At 44.4% G+C, this 19,993-nt stretch overlaps 1 protein-coding gene across 1 annotated transcript in view; it reads right to left on the bottom strand.

The window, feature by feature from the left end:
- The window catches only part of PCNT (pericentrin), a 211,165-nt gene that overhangs the window by 76,547 nt on the left and 114,625 nt on the right, over positions 1-19,993 (bottom strand). The window contains exons 13-15 of the mRNA XM_077119263.1: positions 19,503-19,972; positions 18,211-18,775; positions 7,322-7,468 (exon numbers count right to left, since the gene is read on the bottom strand). Of these exons, the coding sequence (XP_076975378.1) occupies positions 7,322-7,468; positions 18,211-18,775; positions 19,503-19,972 (1,182 nt within the window). The remainder of the gene's footprint in view (positions 1-7,321; positions 7,469-18,210; positions 18,776-19,502; positions 19,973-19,993) is intronic.

Below are 19,993 nucleotides of genomic sequence, written 5' to 3'. Positions count from 1 at the left end.
GCGGCTAAAGCATTGTCAGATAAAATATTCTACATAAGAGCTGGAGACTTAAAACACCACTTTTCACAACTGACAGCTAAGCAGAAGGTCAGAAGGATGGAGAGAGCGCGAGCCATCCACTGCCCAAGGAGCCCTAAGGCACACCCAGCACCGCCCCATCAGACGGCAGCAGAGCAGACCGCACAGCACGGGCACACAGAACACGCGTCACGGGCGCGCGGACCTTCCTCCATACGACACACGTGGCAGGCCACAGGTCAAAACTTGAGAAAACTGAAAAGACTGAGACTGCGTAAACCATCTTGTTGGAGCATAACACCATAGAGCTAGAAATCAATAACAGTAGGAAAATTCACAAATATGTGGAAATTAAATAGCATACTATTAAACAACCAAAGAGTTCAAAGAAGAAGTCACAAGGGAAAACAAGAAATACCCTGAGATGAATAAAATACAACAACTTATGGGATGTAGCAAAGGCAGGGCTGAGAGAGAAATTTATAGCTCTGATCACAAATAACCTATCTTCGCACCTATAGAAACCAGAAAAAGGTCAAACTAAACCAAGTTAGTAGAAGAAAGGAAAGAAAAGATTAGAGATAAATGAAATAGAGAACAAAGAAACAATAAAGAGAATCAACAAAACCAAAAGTCTTTCTTTTTAAAAAATAAAATCAACAAACCTTTAAGGAGATGCAAAAATAGCGAGGAGGCAAATAACTAAAATCAGTAACAAAAGTGGGGCCATTACCACTGACCTTTCAGAAATACAAATTAGAAGAGAGTACTACAAGCAATAATATCCCAGCAACAAACCAGAAAACCTGGATGAAATAAGACAAATTTATTGAAACATACAAATTTCCTAATCTGATGCAAGAAGAAACAGCTTTAAAAGATACGTAAATGGGTGGGCCACAGTGGCTCAGCAGGTAGAATTCTCGCCTACCATTCTGGAGACCCAGGTTCGATTCCCGGTGCCTGCCCATGACAAAAAAAAAGACATGTAAATGTTCAGAGATTGAATCAGTGATCAAAATCCTCACAACAAGGAAAAGTCCAGCTACCAGGTGGTTTCACTGTTGAATTCAACCAAAGATTTAACAACTATCCTTCCCAAACTCTTTGAAAAGACAGAAGAGAGGGAAACACTTCCTAACTCATTCTATGACGCCAGTGGCCCTGATACACAGGCCAGTTAAAGACAACAAGGAAACAAAACTGCATATCAAATTCTCTGATGAATACAGATGCAAGATTCCTCACCTAAATAATGGCGGACTGAGTACAACATATATTAGGAAGATTATACAATATGACCAAAGAGAAATAACTTTTAGGAATGCAAAGCTGATTTGACATAAGAAAATCAGTGTAATATACCACTTAATAGAATGAAGTAAAAATGGATTAATGACTTAAAGATAAGAAAAGATACTGTAAATCGCCCCAACTAAAAGGCTTGGGCTTAGACTTCTTTTCCTAAGACTAAATGAGGAATAAAGCCTGCAAATCAGAACAGCTGGTACGGAAGTTAAAGAAGTAAGTATAAATTCATCAAGTATCCTACTTATCCCAGATATCTGAATAACTGATTTTCTTTACAAACCCATCTTCGGATGCCTGCTGCCTTTCAACATTTTTAAGAGAGCATTTCAACACTTATAAAGATAAATTTTATATTGTTAACAGTAACTTTGCTACCAACTTGAAAATAGCTTAGAAGTAATAATAAAACTTCATTAAAATAAAAAAAGCAGATACTATAAAACTCTTTCAAGAAAATGCAAAGCTGTATTTTCAAGAATTTGTATTAAGCAACAGATTCTACTATACAGATTCAGTTTATACTAAATGCACAAACAACAAAAGAAAAAACATAAACTGGACCTCATCAAAACTGAAAACTTTCGTGCAAAAGAAAGCATCAAGAATGTAAAAAGACAACTGTGCTGGTCTGAAAGAATACATGTAACCCTAGAAAAGCCATGTTTTAATCAAAATCCCATTTCATGAAGGCAGATTAATCCTTATTCAATACTGTATGTTTGAAACTGTAATCAGATCATCTCCCTGGAGATGTGATTTAATCAAGAGTGGTTGTAAGCCAGACAAGGTGACAACATGTCTCTACTCATTTGGGTGGGTCTTGAGAAGTTTCTAGAGTCTTATAAAAGAGGAAACATTTGGAGAATGAGATTCAGAGAGAGCAGAGCAGAACGACATAGCCACAAGAAGCAGCATCCACTGGCCAGCGACCTTTGGAGATGAAGATGGAAAATGCCTCCCGGGGAGCATCATGAAACAGGAAGCCAGGAGAGAAAGCCAGCAGATGATACCGTGTCTGCTATGTGCCCTTTCAGATGACAGAGGAACCTTGTATTCACCACGTGCCCTTGCAGGTGAGAGAGAAACTCTGACTGTGTTCGCCATGTGCCCTTCCACTTGAGAGAGAAACCCTGAACTTTGTTGGCCTTCCTGAACCAAGGTTTCTTTCCCTGGATGCCTTAGATTGGATATTTCTATAGACTTGCTTTAAATTGGGACATTTTCTCCACCTCAGAACTGTAAACTAGCAACTTATTAAATTCCCCTTTTAAAAAGCCATTCTGTTCCTGGTATATTGCATTCTGGCAACTAGCAAACTAGAACAACCTATAAATGGGAGAAGATATCTGGAAGGGTTATTATCTGGAAAATATAAAGAATTCTACAACTAAACAACAAAAAGACAAACAACCCAATTGAAAAATGGGCTAAGGATTAGAGCAGCCTGTTCCCCACAGAAGACACACACATGGAACACGAGCACAGTGAGAGATGCCCTCACACCCGTGGGGGTGACAATAACCCTTGTATTCTTTGGTGGGGATATAAAAGGGCACAGGTCAGGAGTTCCTCAGAAAGTTAGAAACAGAATCACCACATGACCCACAAGCCCACACCTAGATATACACCCAAAAGAACTGACAGCAGAGAGACCTGGACAGATATTTTCATACTGATGTCCATAGCAGCATTAGTCACAATTGTCAAAAGATGGACATAACCCAAGTGTCATCAAGAGATAAATGGATAAATGCGGTCTATGCACACAGTGAAACATTACTCAACCATAAAAAGCAATGAACTGCTGGCACTTGGTACAACGTGGATGAAACTAGAAGACATCCTGTTGAATGAAAGAAGTCCACTAAAGGACAAATATTACATGATTCCTCTTCCATAAAAAATCTGGAACAGGAAAATTCAGAAAGACAGACGGCAGCACGGTGGTTACCAGGGTGGGACCAGGAGAATGGACCCACCGCTTAGCTGGCACGAATTCTGGTTTGGAACAATGAATAGAAAGTGACACAATATTGTAAATGTACTTAATATTTCAGAATTGTCGACTTAAAAAGAGTTTAAATTATTTTCATATTATAAATATTTTACTATAATTAAAAATAAACTAAAATTTAAAAGACATTAGCAAACAAACTTTTTATCACAAATATATAAAGTTAACTTAATATTAGAAAAATCAGTTGTGACTCACCATATTTTCAGGTTAAATGAAAAAAAAACGGTGGGTCAGGGAACCCATGGGAAGGTCTGCTGCCCCACCGCGCCAACGGGCAGGGGCTTGTGGCAGGCGGAGACCCATCGGCCTGGCGAGCACAAAGGCATCGATCTCCGCTGCCAGGGAACGGTGCCAGCGGACGTCCTGCCCGGCACCCAACAGCCACAGCGCCACCGGCTCGCCGAAACCTGGGGCTGGCTGGCCTTCCCTGTCAGAGCTGAGGGCAGAAGAACAACGAGGTCTCCCCAACTCCTGAGCTGACCGGAGGCGCCCAGCAAATGTCAGGGGTGTTGTGTGAAGAGTTGCCTGGGGTCCTGCTGGGTGCGACTGCTCCAGCTTCAGGGATCGGTTTCCTGCACAGTCGCTTTCCAGATCACAGGTTGGAGCTTGGCCCCAAGGGTGCTGCACCCAGCCCAGGGGGCCAAGCGGCCCGGGGGCTGGCAGTTTGGGAGCAGTGGTGGGGGGAAGTTGCCCCCAGGCAACAGTATCTCAATTCAATTGACAGTGACAGACAACTCATTACCGGTATTGCCTGAGGGAGGAATCGAGTGCTTGCAAACTGGCCACACCTGTGCTAAGGATGCCAGTCCGAGGAACTCAGCGACTTTGTGATAAATCTGGATGTATCAACTGCACTCTCTCTTAAGTTCTTGGAAAATTTTTTCTGTCATAAACATTGACCCCAGTGCTTTCGATCCAGGTGGATAATCAACGGCTCGTAGTCTCATCGCACATCTGTGGATTTAGACGGTGATCGTTTTGTAGAAGATGAGGAGAACTCACAGGAAGAAAGAATTCATACAAGCCATACCCTTTCTCTCTCCTTCTCATTCACCACTGGTATATTGTAGCAGATAGGATTAACATAAGACCTGGGGAACTACTTGGGAGTAGATGGCATCACGGTGGTGGCGGCAGTAAACTGCTTTATGTTATCTGATTTATCTAAGACAGTCTGGGAGGAAGTGAATGCTTGTTTACCCCAAATGGTTTAAAGACTTTGTTCCCTCAGGAAATGCATGCATGCCTTTTGTCATCCTGTAGTATATAACCAGGATCTGGTTAAGAATAAAACTGTCTGATGTACATTTAAGCTTCAAAAAAGAAAAAGAAAAAAAAACAATAACTCAGTAAGTATAAAAAGGGGTAATCAAAGCTTAATATCCATTCATGATCAAAACTACTCACAAATTAGGAATAGATGGAAATTCCCTTAAGCTGAAAAACATAGTCTTTAAAACACGGATGGCAAACATTTTTCCTAATACTGCGATGTTGAGAGCATGCCTGCCAAGGCCAGTGCACGAGCTCAGCCGCACTCCTATCCTACAACAACAGTTTCAAAGTAAAAGTCAATTGGAATAAAAAACTCAAGTACCAAAACATAAATTGAACAAAAAAATCCCCAGCAAAGATAGTCATGAAGAACAGGGCTGGGTCACATCACTCCATGCTGTCAGATTTGTCACGGCATCTCAGAGGGATGGACAAACCTTTCAAGGACCCAGAGACTGGCCAGAGATACCCCTCGCTGAGCAATGACCACGACTGGCTGGATAGTCAGGAGGGGCTGGCCACAGGAGTCTCGGTGACCACACAAGAAATAGCAACTAACCACCCCACCTCGCCACCCCACACACAGGGATCAGCAACTTAAACAGAAGAAGGAAAACAATGCAATTTTTACACGATAATCTTGGAGAGTTTCTATATGAAGCAGGAAAAGAACTCTTAAGCAAGGTACAGAAAGCACATAACTATAAACGGGGAAAAGTTAAATTAAACTGTTAAATGAATCAATCAAGAACTTTTGTTCATCAATGGATACCAGAAAGAAAAACAAATAAGTAAAAAGAACACAACTTGGAAAAAAACCCAGAATATATAAAAAGCCTGTAAGCCAGTAAGAAAAAGTCAATTATTCTAAAATAAAGATACAAGCAGGCATTTCACAAAAGCAACATGAATAGGCCATAAACATATTAACAGATGCTCAATCTCATTCGTAAATAAGGAAATGCAAATGAAGACCATCAGGAGATACCCTTTCACAACCAGGGTATTGGCAAGGACTAAAAAGTACGGTGGCTCCAGCTGCTGGTGGGGTGTGCACTGTGCGGGGCAGGCACTGGCGCTGCCCCCGCCAGAAGGCTGGCATGCCCGGCCAGGCTGACGGTGTGCAGGGGAGGCCGGCGTGCCCGGCCAGGCTGAAGGTGTGCAGGGGAGGCCGGCGTGCCCGGCCAGGCTGAAGGTGTGCAGGGGAGGCCGGGGAGGCCGGCGTGCCCGGCCAGGCTGACGGTTGGAGCCCCTGACTACAAGAACCCCTGCCAGATGCCCAGTGCTGAGAGACCACCACGAATCTCTAGCAGAGACCCGTCTAAGCAGCCCACGGTAGCTTTACTCACAATGACAAAAAACTAAAAGAAGCCAAGGTGCCCGGGTGAAGAAGTAACAAAATGTGGCGCACTCACGGAGTAGGACACCATTCAACAAAGAAACCAGGTAACAGCTTCTGACGCCATCATCGACCAACCCTCCAGTTAAGGTTGTATGAAAAGAGGCAATTAAAGACCCCCTGCGTGCAGCTAAAACCAATGTATTGTCCCAGCACACATCTTATAAAAATCAGCGCGGTAGCAGTGGAGAGGGGCCCTAGGGCTCAGCCTGGGTGATAAGACCCAATGATTACTTCATTTATTCAGTTATTTTAACTGAATATGTACATTTTAAGGATGTCCAAATGATTATCGCACAACGAAAAGAACTTTTTAAAGGAGTTTGGCTTACCTGAATGAGCATGGCCTCCCCTCTGCAATCAGACATACAGACAAAAGGCAAGCGGGGGAGAGGCGTCGGGCCGGCTCCCAGGGGTGGCTCGGAGGCAGCAGTGGCAGCAGGAGGGGGACCTGGTGCCCAGCCTCACCCCGTCAGCCCCAACTCCCCTGGTCTTCCCCACTCCCCTCACCTCCCCCACCCCGTCAGCACCACTCCCTCCCTTCCTCACCCCATCAGCACTACTCCTCCCTTCCTCACCCCATCAGCCCCACTCCCCACCCCACTGTCCCGAAGTCAATCCAGGGGGTAAAGGGATAACTCTCCCTACTGCTGCTAAGCAGGCATCAATCCTTTCCCTAAAGCTGCCATCCACACACTTCTTTCTCAATTAGGAACTTGGCATTTCCTTTTAACTCTGCCAACACTTACTGAGAGTGCTATCTCCTTGGCACTTGAGTTGTAAGCACACAGGTTTTGAATGGGTGTAACCTGGACCCTACTTTGCCCATGTTCTTTCAAATTAAGTCAGACACATCAATGTGCAGAGCCTTGGCAGCTGGGGGGCTCTTGGCAAACTCACAAGCCCCCTCCTGGGCCCATGTAGGGCGGGGAGAGAGGAGGATAGGGTGGAAATAATACCACGTGCCAAGCACGGGGACCTGGCACTTGTTCATAAGCAAACCACAACTCCAGCTCTTAAATTCTGGTTCTGTGAACCTGTGTGCCAAAAAAGGCTGAGGAGGAGAGCAACAGTGAGGCTACACCTCTGAGCAGGGCTTGGAATACTGACAAACACGCAGAAGCTACACAAGGGACGAGCTCTAGACATAAAGCACACAGGGCCTTTAGAGAACATAGTGTGCTCGCCATTCATGCGGGAGACCTGGGTTTGATTTCAGGACCAGGCACCCAAGAAACAAAGACAAAAACAAAGACATGTGATTTAAGGCCGTACAAAAACAAACATGCACTGCTACACACCTGCTGGATTTGGTTCTCCTTCTCCTGAAGCTGCAGAGACAGAGACGCCTTCTCCTTCTGGAAAACTGATCGTGCCTTTTCACTCTCGAGTTTATGCAGTTCCTCCTTCTCGTGCAAAGCGGCTTTCTTTGCACTTTCAAATTCACTCTGTACAAAGTTACATTAATAATAAAAAGTCCCATTTAGCTGGAATATTTTGTATATTTCACTTCTCTGCTCCTAGAATGTGGTTCATTAGACAGACACTTGTTATGTTGCTGCTGTGCCAGGAGCCTGGGGCAAACCAAGCAAAGGCACTTTGCTGACCTAACGTGCACTCACTCATCAAACGAGAGAGAATTCTTCCTGAAGAAGACTCATGTTTGGGAGACTTCCTGGAAGATGGCGGCATAGTAAGACGCGCGGATCTTAGTTTCTTCTCCAGGACACCTACTAGGGGAGTAGAAACGATACAGAAAGTGCCCAAAGCCACAACAGAGATAAAAAAGACAGCGTACCCCATCCTGGAACGGCTGGCTGGCTGAGAGAAGCAGCTCGGGTGAGATCGCCGAGGCGCGCGGGCCTTACCGGGCGGGGTGGCAAGCGGCCGGAGTTACTCCCTTCCCCCTTCCCGGGCCGGCTGGGAGAATTGGAGAGGTGGTCCCCTGAAATCAAGGCGACTGGCGCCCACACCACGTGCAGCCCCCGGACCAACTGAGAGAATTGGATCGGAAACCCCCAGGCCGCGGAGAACGGTGACCCCGTGACTCCCGGGGAACGTGCACTCTCTCGGGCAGGCCGCTGCCGCTGGCGCCCTCCCGCCACGCGTGTTGCCCAGGGCCGACTAGGAAATTCGGACGGGCTCTTTCCCTGGCTGCGGCGACCAGCAACCCTCCCTGCGTTCAGACCCCGGGCCGGCTCAAGCCGCTTCGGCTAGCGAACCCCCAGGACGGCGAGAGTTTTCCAAAGTTTAAGGTCCCACAGCACCTTTTACTGGTGGGACCCGCAGACAAACGTGTGCCACGAGCGCCACCTACTGGGCAGGATAAGAAAAACAGAACCCAGAGATTTCACAGAAAAATATTACAACCTTGCTGGGTCCAACACCAAGAGAAATCTGAATAAATGCCCAGACGCCAGCAGCAGAAGATAACTGTCCACGCTCAAAAGATTGAGAATATGGCTCAGTCAAAGGAACAAACCAATAGCTCAAATGAGACACAAGAGCTGAGACAACTAATGCTGAATATACGAACAGAAATGGAAAACGTCTTAAAAATGAAATCGATAAATTGAGGGAGGACATGAAGAGGACATGGGCTGAACATAAAGAAGAAATAGAAAAACTGAAAAAACAAATCGCAGAACTTATGGAAGTGAAGGATAAAGTAGCAAACATAGAAAAAATAATGGATAGCTACAATGATAGATTTAAAGAGACAGAAGATAGAATTAGTGATTTGGAGGATGGAACATCTGAATTCCAAAAAGAAACAGAAACTATAGGGAAAAGAATGGAAAAATTTGAACAGGGTATCAGGGAACTCAAGGACAATATGAACCGCACAAATATACGTGTTGTGGGTGTCCCAGAAGGAGAAGAGAAGGGAAAAGGAGGAGAAAAACTAATGGAAGAAATTATCACTGAAAATTTCCCAACTCTTATGAAAGACCTAAAATTACAGATCCAAGAAGTGCAGCGCACCCCAAAGAGATTAGACCCAAATAGGCGTTCTCCAAGACACTTACTAGATAGAATGTCAGAGGTCAAAGAGAAAGAGAGGATCTTGAAAGCAGCAAGAGAAAAACAATCCATTACATACAAGGGAAACCCAATAAGACTTTGTGTAGATTTCTCAGCAGAAACCATGGAAGCTAGAAGACAGTGGGATGATATATTTAAAATACTAAAAGAGAAAAACTGCCAACCAAGACTCCTATATCCAGCAAAATTATCCTTCAAAAATGAGGGAGAAATTAAAACATTCTCAGACAAAAAGTCACTGAAAGAATTTGTGACCAAGAGACCAGCTCTGCAAGAAATACTAAAGGGAGCACTAGAGTCAGATACAAAAAGACAGAAGAGAGAGATATGGAAAAGAGTGTAGAAAGAAGGAAAATCAGATATGATATATATAATACAAAAGGCAAAATGTTAGAGGAAAATATTATCCAAAGAGTAATAACACTAAATGTCAATGGACTGAATTCCCCAATCAAAAGACATAGATTGGCAGAATGGATTAAAAAATAGGATCCTTCTATATGCTGTCTACAGGAAACACATCTTAGACCCAAAGATAAACATAGGTTGAAAGTGAAAGGTTGGGAAAAGATATTTCATGCAAATAACAACCAGAAAAGAGCAGGAGTGGCTATACTAATATCCAACAAATTAGACTTCAAATGTAAAACAGTTAAAAGAGACAAAGAAGGACACTATATACTAATAAAAGGAACAATTAAACAAGAAGACATAACAATCATAAATATTTACGCACCGAATCAGAATGCCCCAAAATACGTGAGGAATATACTGCAAACACTGAAAAGGGAAATAGACTCATATACCACAATAGTTGGAGACTTCAACTCACCACTCTCATTAAGGGACAGAACATCTAGACAGAGGATCAACAAAGAAATAGAGAATCTGAATATTACTATAAATGAACTAGACTTAATAGGCATTTATAGGACATTACATCCCACAACAGCAGGATACACCTTTTTCTCAAGTGCTCATAGATCATTCTCAAAGATAGACCATATGCTGGGTCACAAAGCAAGTCTTAACAAATTTAAAAAGATTGAAATCTTACACAACACTTTCTCGGACCATAAAGGAATGATGTTGGAAATCAATAATAGGCAGAGTGCCAGAAAACTCACAAATACGTGGAGGCTCAACAACACACTCCTAAACAACGACTGGGTCAAAGAAGAAATTGCAAGAGAAATTAGCAAATACCTCGAGGCGAATGAAAATGAAAACACAACATATCAAAACTTATGGGACGCAGCAAAGGCAGTGCTAAGAGGGAAATTTATTGCTCTAAATGCCTATATCAGAAAAGAAGAAAAGGCAAAAATTCAGGAATTAACTATCCATTTGGAAGAAATGGAGAAAGAACAGCAAGCTAACCCCAAAGCAAGCAAAAGGAAAGAAATAACAAAGATTAGAGCACAAATAAATGAAATTGAAAACATGAAAACAATAGAGAAAATCAATAAGGCCAGAAGTTGGTTCTATGAAAAAATCAATAAGATTGATGGGCCCTTAGCAAGATTGACAAAAAGAAGAAGAGAGAGGATGCAAATAAATAAGATCAGAAATGGAAGAGGAGACATAACTACTGACCTCACAGAAATAAAGGAGGTAATAACAGGATACTATGAACAACTTTACGCTAATAAATACAACAATTTAGAGGAAATGGACGGGTTCCTGGAAAGAAATGAACAACCAACTTTGACTCAAGAAGACATAGATGACCTCAACAAACCAATCTCAAGTAAAGAAATTGAATTAGTCATTCAAAAGCTTCCTAAAAAGAAAAGTCCAGGACCAGATGGCTTCACATGTGAATTCTACCAAACGTTCCAGAAAGAATTAGTACCAATTATCTTCAAACTCTTCAAAAAAATCGAAGTGGAGGGAAAACTACCTAATTCATTCTATGAAGCAAACATCACCCTCATACCAAAACCAGGCAAAGATATTACAAAAAAAGAAAACTACAGACCAATCTCTCTAATGAATACAGATGCAAAAATCCTCAATAAAATTCTAGCAAATCGTATCCAACAACACATTAAAAGAATTATACATCATGACCAAGTAGGATTCATCCCAGGTATGCAAGGATGGTTCAACATAAGAAAATCAATTAATGTAATACACCATATCAACAAATCAAAGCAGAAAAATCACATGATCATCTCAATTGATGCAGAGAAGGCATTCGACAAGATTCAACATCCTTTCCTGTTGAAAACACTTCAAAAGATAGGAATACAAGGGAACTTCCTTAAAATGATAGAGGGAATATATGAAAAACCCACAGCTAATATCATCCTCAATGGGGAAAAATTGAAAACTTTCCCCCTAAGATCAGGAACAAGACAAGGATGTCCACTATCACCACTATTATTCAACATTGTGTTGGAGGTTCTAGCCAAAGCAATTAGACAAGAAAAAGAAATACAAGGCATCAAAATTGGAAAGGAAGAAGTAAAACTATCACTGTTTGCAGACGATATGATACTATACGTCGAAAACCCGGAAAAATCCACAACGAAACTACTAGAGCTAATAAATGAGTACAGCAAAGTAGCAGGTTACAAGATCAACATTCAAAAATCTGTAGCATTTCTATACACTAGTAATGAACAAGCTGAGGGGGAAATCAAGAAACGAATCCCATTTACAATTGCAACTAAAAGAATAAAATACCTAGGAATAAATTTAACTAAAGAGACAAAAAACCTATATAAAGAAAACTACAAAAAACTGCTAAAAGAAATCACAGAAGACCTAAATAGATGGAAGGGCATACCGTGTTCATGGATTGGAAGACTAAATATAGTTAAGATGTCAATCCTACCTAAATTGATTTACAGATTCAATGCAATACCAATCAAAATCCCAACAACTTATTTTTCAGAAATAGAAAAACCAATAAGCAAATTTATCTGGAAGGGCAGGGTGCCCCGAATTGCTAAAAACATCTTGAGGAAAAAAAACGAAGCTGGAGGTCTCGCGCTGCCTGACTTTAAGGCATATTATGAAGCCACAGTGGTCAAAACAGCATGGTATTGGCATAAAGATAGATATATCGACCAATGGAATCGAATAGAGTGCTCAGATATAGACCCTCTCATCTATGGACATTTGATCTTTGATAAGGCAGTCAAGCCAACTCATCTGGGACAGAGCAGTCTCTTCAATAAATGGTGCCTAGAGAACTGGATATCCATATGCAAAAGAATGAAAGAAGACCCATCTCTCACACCCTATACAAAAGTTAACTCAAAATGGGGCGGGCCGCGGTGGCTCAGCGGGCAAAGTGCTTGCCTGCTATGCCGGAGGACCTCGGTTCGATTCCCGGCCCCAGCCCATGTAACAAAAACGGAGAAACAGAATACAATAAAACAAGAAAATGTTTAAAAATGTTTCCCTTTCTTCCTTCCTTCCTTCCTTCTCTCTGTCTTTCCTTAAAAAAAAAAAAAAAAAAAAAAAAAAAAGTTAACTCAAAATGGATCAAAGATCTAAACATTAGGTCTAAGACCATAAAACAGTTAGAGGAAAATGTTGGGAGATATCTTATGGATCTTACAACTGGAGGCGGTTTTATGGACCTTAAACCTAAAGCAAGAGCACTGAAGAAGGAAATAAATAAATGGGAACTCCTCAAAATTAAACACTTTGTGCATCAAAGAACTTCATCAAGAAAGTAGAAAGACAGCCTTCACAATGAGAGACAATATTTGGAAATGATATATCAGATAAAGGTCTAGTATCCAGAATTTATAAAGAGATTGTTCATCTCAACAACAAAAAGACAGCCAACCCAATTACAAAATGGGAAAAAGACTTGAACAGACACCTCTCAGAAGAGGAAATACGGATGGCCAAGAGGCACATGAAGAGATGCTCAATGTCCCTGGCCATTAGAGAAATGCAAATCAAAACCACAATGAGATATCATCTCACACCCACCAGAATGGCCATTATCAACAAAACAGAAAATGACAAGTACTGGAGAGGATGCGGAGAAAGAGGCACACTTATCCACTGTTGGTAGGAAATGTCAAAGGGTGCAACCACTGTGGAAGGCAGTTTGGCGGTTCCTCAAAAAGCTGAATATAGAATTGCCATACGACCCAGCAATACCATTGCTAGGTATCTACTCAAAGGACTTAAGGGCAAAGACACAAACGGACATTTGCACACCAATGTTTATAGCAGCATTATTTACAATTGCAAAGAGATGGAAACAGCCAAAATCTCCATCAACAGAAGAGTGGCTAAACAAACTGTGGTATATACATACGATGGAATATTATGCAGCTTTAAGACAAGATAAACTTATGAACCATGTAATAACATGGATGGACCTAGAGAATATTATGCTGAGTGAATCCAGCCAAAAACTAAAGGACAAATACTGTATGGTCCCACTGATGTGAACGGACATTCGAGAATAAACTTGAAATATGTCATTGGTAACAGAGTTCAGCAGGAGTTAGAAACAGGGTAAGACAATGGGTAATTGAAGCTGAAGGGATACAGACTGTGCAACAGGACTAGATACAAAAACTCAAAAATGGACAGCACAATAATACCTAATTGTAAAGTAATCATGTTAAAACACTGAATGAAGCTGCATCTGAGCTATAGGTTTTTGTTTTGTTTTGTTTTGTTTTGTTTTGATTTTACTATTATTACTTTTATTTTTTTCTCTATATTAACATTCTATATCTTTTTCGGTTATGTTGCTAGTTCTTCTAAACCAATGCAAATGTACTAAGAAATGATGATCATGCATCTATGTGATGATGTTAAGAATTAATGATTGCATGTGTAGAATGGTATGATCTCTAAATGTTGGGTTAATTTCATTTTTTCCGTTAATTAAAAAAAAAAAAAAAGAGAAGGGATAATTGGAGATGAAGGGATACAGACTGTACCACGGGACTGGATATAAAATCTCAGAAATGGACAGCACAATACTACCCAATTGTAATGCAATTATGTTAAAACACTGAATGAAGCTGCATGTGAGGTATAGGTTTTTCGTTTTTGTTTTTTTTTCTATTATTGTTTTAATTCTTATTCTGTTGTCTTTATTTCTTTTTCTAAATTGATGCAAATGTACTAAGAAATGATGAATATGCAACTATGTGATGTTATTAAGAATTACTGATTGTACATGTAGATTGGAATGATTTCTAATTGTTTTGTTAATTCTTTTTTTAATTAATAAAAAAAAAAAAAAAAAGAAGACTCATGTTTGTGTGGCTGCCGATTCTGCGGGATAAACAACAGCTCACTGTTTTCCACATGGCAACTGAGCACCTACAGAGTACTGGGCACTTAGGGTGCACTGCCCATGGTCCCACAGTGGACACCTGCAAAGGCTATGGTGTGGTCACCATGGCAGATCCTTCCAGAGCCTCTTTAGGCATGGGGGCCCTTGGAGAAAGGACCCGCAGACGCACAGGCAGTGGGTGGCACAGGGGCAGGGAGGCAGAAGGTGGGGCAGGGAGAGCCCGGGCAGATCCAGGGCCAGAAGGTAAACCCAGGCTGGGTCCAGGGCCTGGTACACTGAGACTCTCGGCTCTAAAAGAGAAACATGCTTCCTTTTGCTGTTGTTGATATTTTACTGGGCTTCCTTTTTAGATAATAAAAAATGTTTCAGCAAAGGTTTCCCTATGAATTAACGTACATTAAAGAAACAGTTTGCAGCCCTCTGAAATGGCAGAGTAGGGATCTCCGATAATCTCTCCTCCACAAAAGCCATGAGAGAGCACCTGCACATACTATCAAAAGTCAACTTTTTCAGCGCTTCAGAAAATAAGAAAAACTTCCAACAATCTAAGGAGTAACTGTAAGAAAAAAATTTCCCTCAGAGCAGCAAACTCTTTCACCGCCCCGCTCCCAGGTCTCCCCGCATCCTGCAGCACCTTGAGAACCAGTAGCAGGAGCCGAGGCGGGGGGTCGGGGGGAGACGGAGTCGGAGGGCCCCAGAAGCCCACTCCGAGGGACTGGTTGTGCACTGGTCAGTCTGGAGGCTGGCGAAAACCTCCAGTCCCATGGCTTGTCTCTGTTCCAGAAAAGGGTTCCAGGCATTTGTATGAAGTGCAACAGGACAGCACGAGTGGGCAGGGAGGCCGGGAAAGGGCAAAGCCCAGCGAGGCTGGAGCAAACCGACCCCAGAGCATATGCCCTATCAACAAGCAGATGTCCTGCCCAGTGATGTCAGGCCTGGACTGGGCCCCTCAGACATGCACGACACAGAGGCCAAGAGGGCGGACGCCGTGAGGCATGACAGCCAGGAGCCCTGCGCTGGGTGCCAGGTGGGCTCCAAGGCTCCCTGACGTGGAGTGCAGGCCCGGCACATGGGAGACTCCTTGGCGGGCCCAGATACAGCCCGCAAGCCTACGGCTCTGGCCACCCCAGCCCGGACCTGGCCATGGGGCCCAGCAGGCTCTGGGCAGGCGGCAGGCGGCATCCCCAGGACGGTCTTGGCCACTGTCTGTCGCCTGCCTCCGGCCCTGCACAGACTTCGGTTTACTTTTCAGGCTCTAAGTGGTGAATATAAGAAAAGACTTTGAAGAACCACAGGGAAAAACGTGAAATATTTTACCCATCGAGAAACAAAAATAAATATTCCTGGAGAAAAAAGAAGCAAGTAGAAAGCATCAAGAATGCCAAGTGGGAGGGAGAGGTACATTCCCCACCTCTGAGTGGGCCTGTGCCCGGACACATCCACTCCGGGCCCCCGCCCAAGGGCTGCAGGCAGCACAGAGGGGGCCCCGCCTGGAGGCCACGTGCACAGAAGGCCCGGGGTACCTTTGGAACCTGCAGCAGTCCGCACGACCGGACAAGACCTGAACTCACGCCGTGGAAGTGGTGAAGTTGAGGACTTAGAGTAGCTGAGGGGATTGCGAGTTTTCAGGGTGCTAAGGCCATGCTCTGCACAGAAGCAACAGCTGCCACACATACCGTGGCTGTTAGGACTGGTGGCAGGGCCTCCCTGTCTCCAGGGTGTCGTTTTCCCGCCCAGCCAGCCACCCACAGAGAGCACGCCACTGCATGCAGGGGGCCCTCCTTGCTCCCCGGCCCCTTCCCCCGGGTCCTCAACCCCCTCCTCCCCTCTCCCCCCCAAGTTCTCCCATGATGACAGCTCAAGGAAACTGGCCCCATCTTGCATCACCACGGACTTCTCTAAACGTTGTCCAGCAGAGCAGAGCACTTCTCGCTTTCATTGCGCACTTGCCCGAGGGGCAGACGCACGTTACTGGCTCTCTCCCGCGGTACTGATCAGCCTTGGTGAAAAGAGAGCACAATGCAAACTTCACAGCATGTCAGTCTCTCCAAGTTCACTGTCAGGAAGGAGAGTCCTGTATGCTCTGCTTTCTAGGAATTTCCCCCAAGATTACACAGAGTACATGCGTTAGAATGGGACATACCAGAGGAAGAGCGAATGCACAAAACGAAGCCACGCTCCCTCCCAAAGTGCAGCCTGTGCTCCCCAGAACATCTGGGGTCAGATCGCAAGCGACCACTTCGAAGCAGACTGGCAGTCAGAACTCAGGACGCACAAAGGACAGAAACTGTCCGGGCAGCTCTGGCATGAGGTCCGCACGGACAGACTGCAGGAGGGGAGCGCTGCACCCACCTGGCGTTTGCTTTCATCCAAGCCTACAAATTCACCTGTAATTTGGAATATCTATTTTTTAATTATTTAGCAAAGTAATAATTTGCCAAAAAAGCAACTTCTGTATTAACAGAATAAAGAATATTATTATATTTAGCTACATGCACAATCTAATATAGAAGTCACTGAATATAAACATCCCACGTAGCACAGGTGTGCGATGACATGCTGCACACAATCACCCCTGCTGACTGTCACGAAGCCGCCACTAACTCAGCTGCGCACAGGCCCCTCCCTGGCCAGCACACCGGCTGCACCTCTGCAGTCCAATCCCTGCCCCACAAAGACACAGCCCCCCCTAACAGGGCAGAGCAAGTGCAGGTCTGCAGGTAAATGAACAGCCCTGCCTGGGACGTGTGTCAGGCACTGCAGGAAAGATGCTGACAGCGACTTCCCCAAAAATTCACTTTTGCACAAAACACTGAAGTACCTGTTGTACTGGTTTGAAAGGATGTATGAAAAGCCATGTTTTAATCCTAATTCCATTTTGTAAAGGGAGCCATTTCTTCTAATCCCTATTCATCACTGTTTGTTTGAAACTTTGATTAGATCATCTCCCTGGAGATGTGACTCAATTAAGAGTGGTTGTTAAACTGGATTAGGTGGAGACGTGTTGCCACCCATTCAAGGTGGGTCTTGATTAGTTTACTGGAATCCTATGAGAGAGATTCAGAGAGAGCAGAGAAGGACAGAACGTCCTGGAACCACAAAGCAGAAGTCACCGGCCAGTGACCTTTGGAGACGAAAAAGGAAAACACCTCCTGGGGAGCTGGAGAGGAAGCTAACAGATGATGCCATGCTCGCCATGTGCCCTTCCACTTGAGAGAGAAAACCTGAACTTCATCGGCCTTCTTGAACCAAGGTATATTTCCCTGGATGCTTAGATTGGACATTTCTATAGACTTGTTCTAATTGGGACATTTTCTTGGCCTTAGAACTGCAACCTAGCAACTTATTAAATTTCCCTTTTTAAAAGCCATTCCGTTTCTGGCATATTGCATTCTGGCAGCTAGCAAACTAGAACAGCTGTCAAATGTGACACTCGGTGCTCTTAGAAGATGACAGGGGTTTAATTCATGAGCAATCAATAAAGGGGAAACTGAGGTTCTGTAGGCAAGATTGAATGAAATCAGCTGTTCTAAGTCACTTGGAACCAAAGCCTTACCTCAGATTCATTATTCAGCCTCCAGGAAAACTGTGAACCCTATAAAGCTTTAAACAAAATGTGTTACACATGCATATTCATACATTTTTTTAGGTTCAGAGATCCAAAGCCTTTATCAAAGAGTCTGTGATCAAATAAACTGAAAGCTAAACTCACTGGTCTACCCTGATCTCACTAGGAAATGAGAAGTTACCCGCTGGCATGCAGGAGTCTGCAGGACACACCTGTTTGGGGGAACAGTGTGTGTGCACAGGTGGGGGAGGGGGCGGGTGAGGCCGCACCACAGAGCCAAGCCTCACCTGGTATGCGGCCCGGAGCTCGGACGCCATGGCTTTCAGACTCGCAATGTGCTGGGTGCTCATTGCGATTTTCAGGCTGTCCTTGGTGTGCTGAAGCTCTTCACCTTGTTTCAGTTTCAATTTCTCCAACTCCTGAGTCAGAATCATCTGATGGAAATCATCCTTCTTCTGCAGCTGCTCCTCCAGGTCCACCTGCAAGCGCTCCAGAGCCTGCCTGTGCTCCTGCTGCAGGGCCTGAACCTCAGCCTGGTACGAGGACTCCAGAGAATCCAGGCTGGACAAATGTCTGGTCTGCAGAGCACTGACCTCCGCGGCGTGCTGCGTCTGCAGTGCAGCTGCATGGGTCTCTAGAAGAGTGCGCTGCTCACCCAGCAGGGCTGCCTGGAGCCCCTTGACCTCGGCCTGGTGCTTCACCTGGAGCTCGGTCACCAGCGATGCCACGTGCCGCTGGTGCTCCTCCTGGACCCGCCGCAGCTCAGCGGCGTGCTTCTCCTGCAACTCTTGCATGAGGGCGTCCTGCTCTGCAGAGAATTTTTCTGTTATTTCTTTACGTTCTTCTAGGAACCTGAAATGATACTCAGAGTGAACACAGACACCAAAACAGCAATCGTGGAAGTGCTAAACCTCACTCTAAAACACCGAATCACATAAAGGAAATGTTACTTCAACCATTAAAATCATCATTCCTGATTAAATTTTTAAGCTGCTTCTCCTTCTGCTATAAAACTGTCCAAAATCCCCATCTTTCACTCAAATCCTGACCCTGAAGCAGGGGCTCCTCACCATCGCTGGTGACAGGGGAGAGCCTGGAGTCAAAGCCAAAACCCGGGGATGGGAGGGGCACCTCCACACCACAGCCCAGAAACTGAGGTTTGCGTTGAATGGCTGGCACCAAATCACACTCTAAATCTATAAAAACTTCAAGGAAGTACATGCGCACTTCAGGAAAATGTTTACCTAAAAACATCATCTAAATTTATAACACACACATTCATATGGATGAACCACATGTCTTACTGATACTTCATAAATAAGGTTTATGAGTCTTGAACGGACATACAAAAAAAAAAGATGCATGCAAAGCAAGATTCGCCAAATGGACAGTGAGAGGACCGGGGCCCAGTAAACACCAGCATTCCCAAGGCCTGGGGGCCAGGCTCTGCCCCGCTGGCGGTCCCCACTCCTGCCCTTCCGTCCTCCACTTCCCGGGTCTTCCTGGAAGAGCCGCCCCAGGAGACCCTCCACGGCCGACCTAGCACCTCTGCACCCACCAAGACAGGACAGCTGCCCACCTGCTCTGAGCCAGCATCAGCGGGAGCGCACGGTCCTCCTGGACACCGCGTGTGGCCAGCCCCCAGCCCTGGGCCATGGGGGACGCCACCCCACCCAGCTCCTGGCCACAGCAGCTGCACTGCAGGGGCTCATCTCCCGGAAGGCCCAGTTCCAGCTGCTGCAGGCGGCCCCGCTGCTCCGTCAGGGACTTCTCCAGGGCCTGGATCTGGGCCGCCTGCTGACCCTGAAGCTCCCTCATTGCAGTTTCTCGAAGCTCAAACTTGTTTATAATGGACTGCTTCTCAGATTCAGCCTTTTCTCTCAGTTCAAGGGCCAGCAATGCTAATTTCTCTTCAGCTTTTCTCTCCAGGTCCTCACTTGTAACTTTCCACTCGTCTTCTTTTTCTTTGAATTCTTGTTTCATTAGCTGAATCTTTTCCTCAGTTTTCTTTAGTTTGTCCTGGTGGTCTTCAACTAAATTACGATTTACCTATACCAAACATAATTTTAA

Source organism: Tamandua tetradactyla, chromosome 10, assembly GCF_023851605.1.
Source record: "Tamandua tetradactyla isolate mTamTet1 chromosome 10, mTamTet1.pri, whole genome shotgun sequence".
Lineage (NCBI taxonomy): Eukaryota > Metazoa > Chordata > Mammalia > Pilosa > Myrmecophagidae > Tamandua > Tamandua tetradactyla.
The sequence above is the reverse complement of the archived record's forward strand: the minus strand, read 5'-3'. Positions and strand labels throughout refer to the sequence as shown.